The following is an 11,442-nucleotide window of genomic DNA, read 5'->3' on the forward strand; positions in this document are numbered from 1 at the left end:
TGCCCCAACTCTGAGATAACACTACAGTGAGGAAATGGGCTAATTCCCTGTTCCTCACTGAACCGTGACCTCCTTGCATAATGTTGAATCCAAACATTCGACCTACACTACCCGTTCGCTTTAGTGTAGTTGATCGATTGTGGTTCAACATTCTGCTGACTTGGAAACTGCAAATCCACCACATGCTGGTCAAATGATACAGTTTCCAAGTTTTGATAGTAAACCTATATTTTATATATATATATATATATATATATATATATATATATATATATATATATATATATATATATTTTTTTTTTTAGTAATGCTTTACTTAGTTTATAGTGCTGAATGGGAATACCATCCAGATGAGTGAATGCAATTTCATTGGTCCCTATCAAAAGTCACTGTTGCAAAGTGCATCTAGTGATACTTAAGTCACAATTACTAACCAGCATGACTGAACCATTAGCTTGTTGACTTGGAAATAGTGCATGCATGATGAAGGGAAATAGTTACTATTACAGAGGCTCATAGGTAAGTACTAGGTTAGCTGCCTTTGTGGGCCATTTTAAGCCTAGTCAATTTCCCTTCCAAATGTGAGAATCAAACCCTGTATCTGGTGTCTGTTAGGTTAACACCTTAACCATTATACCATCTCCCAACAGCCTACATTTATATATTAGCAATTGTGTCCCTTTATTCCTATTTTTCCATCTCAGAGTTAGTATATGTAACAAACAGTGGTGTAGTGACCACAGCCCCCTCCCCCCAAAATGGGGGGGTGTATACATTAACATACTAAAAAACTGCTTTTCTTAATATTAAGAAAACTTTTTGCAATCCATTTGTCACCTGTTAAGCAGTTTCTCATGTGTCTGTGTGGTCTTTTCTGGTGGCCAGATCACCAGGACATTTAATCTGTGCCATCTTTCTGCAATCAGCATCTTAGTTCCTGACTACATGAACTGCTATTACTTATCCCAAGATCAATGCTAAATTGTTTCACATTCAGCTTCCAAGAGTACAAGCAGTTGGAATGGCAAAGTGTTTCAAATACAAGTAAAAGTAATGAATTCCTTTATTAATGGAGCTCAGCATAATAAACATTGGCAAAACACAAAAAACATGAGTCCAGAAAGTTTGTTCCGATACATATGTGATATTTCATATTTTTTGGCTTGCCTAAGGCTATATCAGAGGTATTTATTTTACTGAATACATCATATGACATTACCCCACTTCAAAATAATCAGTTACTGTTTCCTTAGTGCTGAACGGGTATTCCTATCCCTGCACAACAACAGATATATCAAAAGTCATTCAGGCAATATTACCAGACAGAAGGGTTTCTGACGGGTTCCTATTGCGTCATCGAAAATTGTAAATGGCGAGCGTGTATTGAGCGAACCCAATTGGTCAAAACGTCGTGCACGTAACACGGAAATCACACTAGGGAATATTTTCCCTTTACTTCAATGCAGTGCAATTTCAGAGTAGGAATATTTAAGTAGCGAGGGTGTGGGGGGTGCAGGGGGGGGCATTTAGGTAAGTATAGTTTTTTTATTTTTATTTTTTTAATATATTTTTGAAATTCAAACATCGCTCATATGGTGTTCGATGTTTGAAACTTTGGAAAATATAACATAGACCCTTTCTGACAGCCAGGTAGTTATGCAAGTTAGTAGGGTTCAGGCAAGTACAGTCAGCACATAACATTCTTTCACCAGAAGCCCATTTGCCAAGAATAGCAGACAGTGTGTTCAGTGTGAGCATGCTCGTGGCATCAATCCAGGCAGTATATGTACTTAGCAAGGGAACATAAAATGTCATTATGTCGGTTATAAATGGGTCATGTGCTCTTGACGATAGACTCCTTCTGTGGTACCTCCATGATATCAACAGTCCAGTTTTCTATTCCGAAACACACACACACACACACACACACACACACACATACACACACACACACACACACACACACACACACACACACACACACACACACACACACACAGACACACACACACACACACACACACACACACACACACACACACACACACACGCACACACACACACACACACACACACACACACACACACACACACACACACATAAATAGTGGGTCTCGATGTGAATCAACACAGATATTGAATTGTCATTGGCAACAAGCCTTGTATGACCACAGCTCTACACTGATGCATCCACAAATTAATGGTCATCAGAAGAAGTACAACAGCCAAATATACTCTGCTTATAATGCTTTTAATCATTGTATGTTCTAGATAAGGGTATATTGAGATAATCGAAAAATAGAATATGCAGAAGTAATCCCTCACTGGAATATTCAATGCAGTAAATCCACATCTCACCTACAAGCAAGGGCGGAGAAGACAAAAAACAAGCTTAGCAATATCTGCAAGCTATTGTCCAAGAAATACAAAGCCCAGATGATACAAGATTAAATGCTTTCCTCAACTATATACTTCAGTTAACTTCTTCAGAACCTAATGTATCATAGCAAAAAACACAAACCTTTATAAACACTCAGCAATTAATAATCTATAACCTAAAATCAAGTGAGGTAGAACAAATATAATAACAGCTACATGCATGAAATAATTATAAAGAAAGTAGAGATGTGCATATGTTTGGCTTAAACAGACACATAAATCTGTTAATAAGAAACCATATTCTCAATAGGTTTTCGGCAGTGGAAATTAAGTTTGCACCTAACAGTTGGTAAATACCCCCATTGAATATTTATTCACTTGACTTATTTTTTTAACTATTCAGATGAAAATTTTTTCTTTGTGGAACACATTTATCCATATTCTGGGTATAAGGCAGATCACAGTACTCTCTCAACAAGCATAATTTAAAGAGGAAGGAAGAAAGAAATGTGATGAATAAAGTGCATATATGCATGTAGAGAACATGCAGTCTGTGCAAAGATAGTAACTGGATGTCATAATTGAAACCATATGATGGAGTTATTGTAGAAACTTTATACAAATCCTCTGTGACATCCAGTGTAAACAAAAGAACCCAAATAATCATGAGCTGCTTACAAGAGGGCTCTCCCAGAAAAAAAAAAAGATTCTCTCCTTGTACTTTCGACTAAAAAAATATTTATTTATTCAAATAAGCACAATTTAGTGGCTGTAACTTGGACTTAAATGAAAAGTCCAGGTCAGTTGTATGTTTGCATATATAATAGATAAAAAAACATAATTCATAAACTTTGACATATAAGTAGGCTGACTGTAAATACTATATAATAAAATCTGCATGATCCTTTGAAATATTATTTCTCAATATGATTTTATGGCTATTATTTCATAACACATTCAGTACAAGAAGAATGTTAATTACCTCGTCATATCCTAACTTGTTAATATTTTCTGTGTTTTTTAGGATCACGTGCTGGTTAATCGCATGGCACATCACTGCAGCATTAGCATGCACAGAAATACTACAAGGACATGAAAACTCAGCAATGAATCAACTAGGAAACGTAACCTTCGACCTTAACCTTAATAAAGCAGAAAGAACCTTTATGCTTCCATCTTGCATAAAAATGCATCTGAAGTTCTTTTTTTCTCTAGTTCATCTTTCATGTAGAATTTAGAAATGTAACATTTCTTAACTTAGATCTTCTTTTAACTATAGCAAAAAATGCTATTAGAAACATTTTAAAGAATGCCACACCCATAAATGTTAATTAAAATGATAATTTCTCTTTAAATGAATAGTATCACAAGTGCATGATTTATGTGGAATACATATGTTAGTTTTGTATTCCACTTGTAGTATTGCACATTCATTTTACTTCTTTGTCAGTTTACAATGACTGTCTTTGTGAAATGACTGGTGTCAGAGCCATCAAATGAAACTTCGTACAACTTATTTCCCAGAAGCACAAATAAATGAAAAAATAATGTGCAGAGTAATGTTGTATAAAACAAAATGTCTAGTTGTTGTAAAAGAATGTGCAAATCATTAAAATGTATGAAAAAATATGTTAGTTGAGTCATGTTTTTACTGACACAAACATTGGATCTTCGGTTCTTTCTCTTACACGGTTGTCATTAATTTGGAGTCCCTGTACTCCCACTATGCTCATGCAGGTTTTCACTACATGCTTACATTCCTTCCCTTGTTCTAAAGCCATGCTTCCAAAGTTCTCATAGGTGTGCATACAATAAGTGAGTGAGTTTGTGTGCAGTGTGTGCATGCATCCTGTGCTGGACTGTTGCTGCATCCAGAATTAATTTCTCTAACTTATGCCCAGTGAATGCCAACATAGGATGTGGTTCACCATGACCTTGAACAGGCTTAAGTGATATCGGGGAAAGGAATAAATGAATGCATTTTATAACAAATCTATAAAACAGCTCTGGCCATTACAGCATAACACATACATACACACACACACACACACACACACACACACACACACACACACACACACACACACACACACAAAATCATACTATACTTGTCATTAATTCACAAGTATAAAATGATGACGACAGAAAAAAGAATAAAAAAGTTTAATTAATATAAAATCAAATTTAGAGTTACTTAATGTTAGAACAGTGTAATTCAACAACTCTTTTGGCATGCAGGGATAAAATCCTAAGTAAAGCCACAGTGTCTCAGGTTTGATTAGTGTTTGGCTGTTTGTTGGAGCAGTGGGGGATACCAAGTCACATATTGCTACATTCCTTTAGAGGAGGGGTGATGCCAGGGAGTATCAATGGGGTAGGTTTTTGGCTAACTAAAATTCCACTTGTTGAAAGCCTCTGCATCATGTGTACTAAAGCATACACCTCCAAAAAGATGGTGGTGTGGGCCACTAGAATGATGGTAGTAACATGTCCACCTGCTCAGGAGTGGGGGTTTGGCTGCATACAAAATATCCTCATAACTAATATCTAAACAAGGGCAGAATGTACTGTAATGTTTGCCTAAATAAATGACCCTCCTATCACTTCTGACCCCAACAATTGGTCAACATTCCCAGTGGATGGAGAACAAATGGGCATGTCTGACTGGGGGAAGTTTGATTTTCAGCAGGCATGTGGGCAACATAGGAGAACAAGAAAATATATGAACACATTATATTGCACTCTATTCTTTTCTCTTGTAAAACCCAATAAATAAATAAATACATACATACATAAGTACATACATACATATGTACATACATACATAAATACATACATGCACACATACATAAATGAGATGTGGTTGCTCATGGTATATTTTATTCTTTACGTGTGGACTTGTATACAGGTTTAGAACATAACTATTCAGAACTGTTTATTTTTAATACAATGCCTATGTTATTCTAAATGAAAGCATACCCCATTAGCCTGCCTATACATTTATTTGCAATAAATAAGTAAAACATTAAGCATTGCAGTATTAAACATAAACAAACCAAGCATAAACTTCTCAGTGTGGAGGGTATGAAGTTTATTCCTTGAAATATGTTATGCACCTTGCTCACTAATAAAAATCAAACCATAAAATATGTGCTACAAAATAATCAAATAGAAAATAGTAGGTAGTCCACAGCTGAGTCAAAAATGGAATATCCTTTATTGAAGCACACAAACAAGCAATCCTAGTTGAGTATAATGAAAAGTATCAAAAATATTCCTTATTTATATATAATCAGGTTGTTTGGAGCAAGGGAGTGGTTACAGAGGGTGGTTCTGTTACGAGCAATAAAAGCATTAAAATCATTCCTTTAGCCAAGTCCCCCTTCCTCCTTAACACCATAGACTGTGCTACCATAAAAGTGAAACTAAAAAGATAGAGACAAATTAAAATATATAATATAAGAACAGCTTATTAACACTTTATACTGGTTAACCTACTAATCCAAACTTTATTAACTAAGAAACTAACTTACTAACAAAATGACTAATTAAATAACAAGAATATCGACCACTAGACATCTATCAGCATAAATATTAATACATACAAACAAAACACTATTAACAAAGATCACTTTCATGCCAAATAAATACTTCATCAGGTTTGTGTGTAAAAAACGTACCATAATATGAATGAACACGTGTATAAATCCACAAGTGAACACCTAAGTAGGCAGAGAATCATAGCTATAATTGATAAGGTGGAAAAATAGTGAAAAATTGTAAAAATAAAGTATTAAGGCCCTGGGGATCTGTTCAAGTGTGGCAACTAAGAAAGCACTTAGTTTAAATGAATAAAAGTACACACAAGAGTATCAGAAAACAGCACCAATTTCAGTTATTTTCATTGTAAACTATTTACAATGTTTAATATTTGTTTTTAACAATATTAGCATGTAATGTCAGCATTAATCAGTCCCATATCAAACTTTTAATAGTCTTTTCAACAGAGGGGCAGTTTTCTGAGTTCTAGTATGCTTTTTATGGAGCAATAATGATTAAGCCCCGCTTTTCTAAAAGAGTTCAGTTTCAGCTACCACAGTAGTTCACGCTTTTCTAAAAGATTAGGGGTGTCTCCTTCCAGTTACAAAAGGTCCACTTGATCAGTAATTTGAAATTTAAAGCCAGTGTGTCTTTTGTGAAGCTGCAGGTGCTGAGCCAGTGCATTATTCTTGTACTTAATTTCAGAAAGATGGACAGAAATCCTTCTTTTAAATCTGTTGAGCATTTTCCTCCATAAAATGCTTCACAATCATTGTAGCTTCTCTGTAAACTAGCTGCATTGAGTTACAGTCATCTCCTGCTTTTGTTTTAATCACTTTTTTTTTAAATAAGGACAGAAAAACATGCATCCCCCTGAATGTGCTGGCAAAAGACATAGTTGGCTCCACATTTATTGGTGCATGCATCCAATGGTCTGGGTTTGCTTTCACCCAACCCCTGATATCGCTGGCTTTCATATACACAAAGGAAGGAGCTTCTCTAAGGATATCCATTAAATACGAGCTTTCAGTAATTATGGCCCAGTTCTCTCTAATAATATTAATGATGCTGTGGTAGTCAACAGTAAAAGTCAAGATACAACTGTCTTTAGATTTGTTGTCCATAGATTTCTTTAGTACCCTCCTATAAGGACTGTTAAGTGCTGGTGCATTTGTACTTTTTAGTTCAATTATAGGTTCCAGAATGCTTCTTAACATATTGCTCTCATATCTCTTTACCAAAAAATCATTTTCAGGATCATTTAGGTTCTTAAGGAAGGGTTCCATTTGCATGCTGATCCTAGCCAACCTGTAGTCCTGGGACTTAACAATGTTATATTTTGTCCTATTGGAATAGCGACTCGTATTATGTAGGAGTAGGTTTACTCTGGTAGGTTTTCTGTAAAGTTCTGTGTCCATTTTCCCTTGATCCAAGACTTTAGCAATCTGCATATCTAACAAGACTGCCGAGGTGAGGCTGTAGGAAGAGGTGGAATGCAGGAAGCTGGTGGTTTGAGTCAGATATTTGATAAAATCTTCTAATTTAGCACTGTCTCCTTTCCACACAATAAAGATGTCATTAATAAAGCTCAGATACACTGTGATATGTTGCACATATTCTCGGTTGTTAAAAACATAATCCTCCTCTCACTTACTTAGTGCTATGTTGGCTAGGCAAGGGGCCATAGCTGCCCCATGCCTATACCAGTCTTTTGTTTATAGTAATTTCCATTAAACATAAAAAAGTTGTAGCTAAACACCATATCTAAAAGTTTACCTTTTCTTTCATGTTGGGCTGGTGTGCCATTGCTGTTTTTCCTGTACAAATCAATCACTGTTTCTATAAAATAATTATGTGGAAGTACAGTGTATAATGATTCAACGTCTGTTGTTAATAAAATGCTGTCAGCATCAATTGTAATACTTTTTATTTTCCTTAAAAAATCATTAGAGTCTTTTATGTGTGAAATGTTCTTCTCAGCCAGAGGCTGTAACAAAAAAATCAAGGTAGATGGTAGCAGCTTCAGCCAGGGACCCCCCGCTTGCAACACTGGCCTGTAAGGAGGGTTTTCTCTATTTTTATGTGGCTTAGGGATTCCAAAGAAATTAAATCACTTAGAAGTACCTCATCTTCCCTAAATAATTCAAACAGCCAAACACCATACATTGCCATTTCCCTATAACAATGCCATCTAGCATTTAGTATGGTGTACCCTTCTCCCCCCTAACATTCACACAAAGTTCTATATTCTATCTAACATTTTCTCTCAAAAGACAAAGGCAAGTGGCAACAGGTAAGGTCATCTCACAGACATTATTAACCCCAAAGGGTTAAATTCCTATGATGATCTGGTATGTGGTGAGCACTTTCAAATGTTGCCATCTTATAAAGAAGAAGGTAGACTTGGACTGTCTTCTTACTGCATCCACGGGTGGCTGGGTAGAAACACTGGGAGTTGTGACAGTGCTTTACACTGTGCTGGCCCACAGGCAATGCCAGATCTTGAGTCCTGATTTGTAAACCACATGATTGTATCTGACAGCTTAAACCTCTTACCAGTGAATCTGGGAACTCTCCATGAAAAACAGCAATAACAAGAAGTGGATGGTATACGTGGCAGAATATAAATGACAGGCACAGGGATAAGGCACGGGATCCTGCTACATGATATCAATCATAAAGAATATCCTGCATGTGTTCCACAGTCAAGTCTGATATAGAAGTCTGGCTAAAGTGACAAGAGTTGCTAAACATCCCCTGTTGGGAATACAGTCTTTAGAATGGACAGGTTGCTTTTGTTTTCCATACTTATTTTAATTCAAGATTTGTATTATTAGCACACCATTAAACTCACAGTACCCACTCTCATCCACCTTCCACTCACAGTCATGCATACCTAGCGACACCTGCATGCACGTGTGTGCACACCATACACACACACACACACACACACACACACACACACACACACACACACACACACACACACACACAGACAAACACACATATATGTTTGAATTATTCTGCCCTAATAATGATGTTTCAACTGTAATTAAAATGTTTTCCAAATGCTGAATCTTGCAGTTGCCAAAAAAAAAAAAAATTAGCAAATTGTTTCAGTGTTGCCAGGCAACATCCAAATAACATCCCTTTTTATGCATTCTTCTTTCCTGTTGCCAAAAAAGTACAATACAAAATGTTATAGCATGCCACAGCTCCATTTAGAGAAGTCATCATCATCTTCTTTCAGCTGTTCCAGTTAGGGGTCACCACAGTGAATCATCTGTTTCCATTTCTTCCTGTCCTCTGCATCTTGCTCTGTCACACCATTCACCTGCATGTCCCCTCTCACCACATCCATAAACCTTATCTTAGGCCTTCCTTTTTTCCTCTTACCTGGTAGCTTCATCCTTAGCATCTTTTTCCCAATATACTCAGCATCCCTCCTCAGCACATGTCCAAACCAATGTAATCTTGTCTCTCTGGCTTTGTCTCCAAACCTTCCAACCTGGGCTAACCCTCTAATATACTTATTCCTAATCCTGTCCACCCTCGTCACACCCAGTGCAAATTTTAACATCTTTAACAATGCCACATCCAGCTTAAAGTCCTGTCTTTTTGTCAATGCCACTGTCTCCAACCCATATAACATAGCTGGTCTCACTACCCTCTTGTAGACCTTCCCTTTCACTCTTACTGGTACTCGCCTGTCACAAATCACTCCTAACACTCTTCTCCACCCACTCCATCCTGCCTGTACTCTCTTCTTCACCTCTCTTCCACACTCACCGTTACTCTGAACTATTGATCCCAAGTATTTCAACTCATCCACCTTCACCACCTTTACTCCTTGTATCCTCAAAATTCTTCTATCCTCCCTCTCATTCACACACATATATTCTGTCTTAGTCCTGCTGACCTTCATTCCTCTTCTCTCTACAGCATATTTCCATCTCTCAGGAGTCTCCTCTACCTGTTCCCTACTCTCACTACAGATCACAATGTCATCTGCAAACAACATAGTCCACAGGGATTCCTGTCTGCTCTCGTCTGTCAACCTGTCCATCACCATTGCAAATAAGAAAGGACTCAGAGCTAATCCTTGATGTAATCCCACCTCCACCTTAAACACATCCGTCACTCCCACTGTAGACCACACCGCTGTCACACTACCCTCGTACATATCCTGTACCACTCTTACACATTTCTCTGACACTCCTGACTTCCTCATACAATACCACAACACCTCTCTAGGCACCCTGTCATATGCTTTCTCTAAGTCTACAAAAACACAATGCAACTGCTTCTGACCTTCTCTGTACTTCTCCATCAACACTCTCAGAACAAATGGCATCTGTAGTGCTCTTTCCCAGCATGAAACCATACTGCTGATCACTAATCATCATGTCCCTTCTTAACCTAGCTTCCACTACTTTTTCCCATAACTTCATGCTGTGACTGATCAATTTAATCCCTCTGTAGTTACTACAGCTGTGCACATCACCCTTATTCTTAAAAATTGGTACCAAAACTCTTTTTCCAATCCTCAGGCATCCTCTCACTTTCCAAGATTTCATTAAACAATCTGGTTAAAAACTCCACTGCCATTTCTCCTAAACACCTCCATGCTTCTACAGGTATGTCATCTGGACCAACAGCCTTTCCATTCTTCATCCTCTTCATAGCTATCCTTACTTCCTCCTTGCTAATCCATTGTGCTTCATGATTCACTATCCCCACATCATCCGACCTTCTCTCCCTCTCATTCTCTTCATTCATCAACCCCTCAAAGTACTCTTTCCAGCTCCTCAGCACACTCTCCTCACTTGTGAGTATGTTTCCCTCATTATCCTTTATCACCTTTACCTGCTGCACATCTTTCCTAGCTCAGTCCCTCTGTCTAGCTAATTGGTACAGGTCCTTTTCTCCCTCTTTAGTGTCCAACCTTTCATACAACTCTTCATATGCCTTATCCTTAGCCTTTGCCACCTCTCTCTTTGCCATGCACCTCATCTCCTTATACTCCTGTCCACTTTCTTCATCTCTCTGACAATCCCACTTCTTCTTTGCCAACCTCTTTCTCTGTATATTCTCCTGTACTTCCTCATTCCACCACCATGTCTCCTTTTTGTCCTTCCTTTGTCCAGATGTCATACCAAGCACCTTTCTAGCCATCTCCCTTACTAGCTCTGCTGTAGTTACCCAGCTATTTGGTAACTCTTCACTGCCACCCAGTGCCTGTCTTAACTCATCCCTGAACTCCACCTTACAATTACCCTTTTTCAATTTCCACCATTTGATCCTTGGTGCTGCCCTTACACTCCTCCTCCTCTTCTTGATCACCAACGTCATCCTACAAACCACCATCCTATGCTGCCTAACTACACTTTCCCCGGTCACCACTTTACAGTCTCCAATCTCCTTCAAACTGGCCCTCCTAAATAAGATATAATCCATCTGTGGGCATCTTCCTCAACTCTTGTATGTCACCCTATGCCCCTCCCTCTTGTTAAAATACGTATT

The 11,442-nt window shown here is 37.7% G+C and overlaps 1 protein-coding gene across 1 annotated transcript in view; it reads left to right on the forward strand.

The window, feature by feature from the left end:
• LOC122802036 (collagenase 3-like) overlaps positions 1 to 3,957 on the forward strand; it is a 108,312-nt gene extending 104,355 nt beyond the window's left edge. The window contains exon 6 of the mRNA XM_044071768.1: positions 3,404 to 3,957. Within this exon, the coding sequence (XP_043927703.1) occupies positions 3,404 to 3,420 (17 nt within the window). The 3' untranslated portion in view covers positions 3,421 to 3,957. The remainder of the gene's footprint in view (positions 1 to 3,403) is intronic.
• The last annotated feature ends 7,485 nt before the right edge of the window (positions 3,958 to 11,442 follow it).

Source organism: Protopterus annectens, chromosome 5.part0 (genome assembly GCF_019279795.1).
Source record: "Protopterus annectens isolate FY-2018-M chromosome 5.part0, PAN1.0, whole genome shotgun sequence".
Classification (NCBI taxonomy): domain Eukaryota; kingdom Metazoa; phylum Chordata; order Ceratodontiformes; family Protopteridae; genus Protopterus; species Protopterus annectens.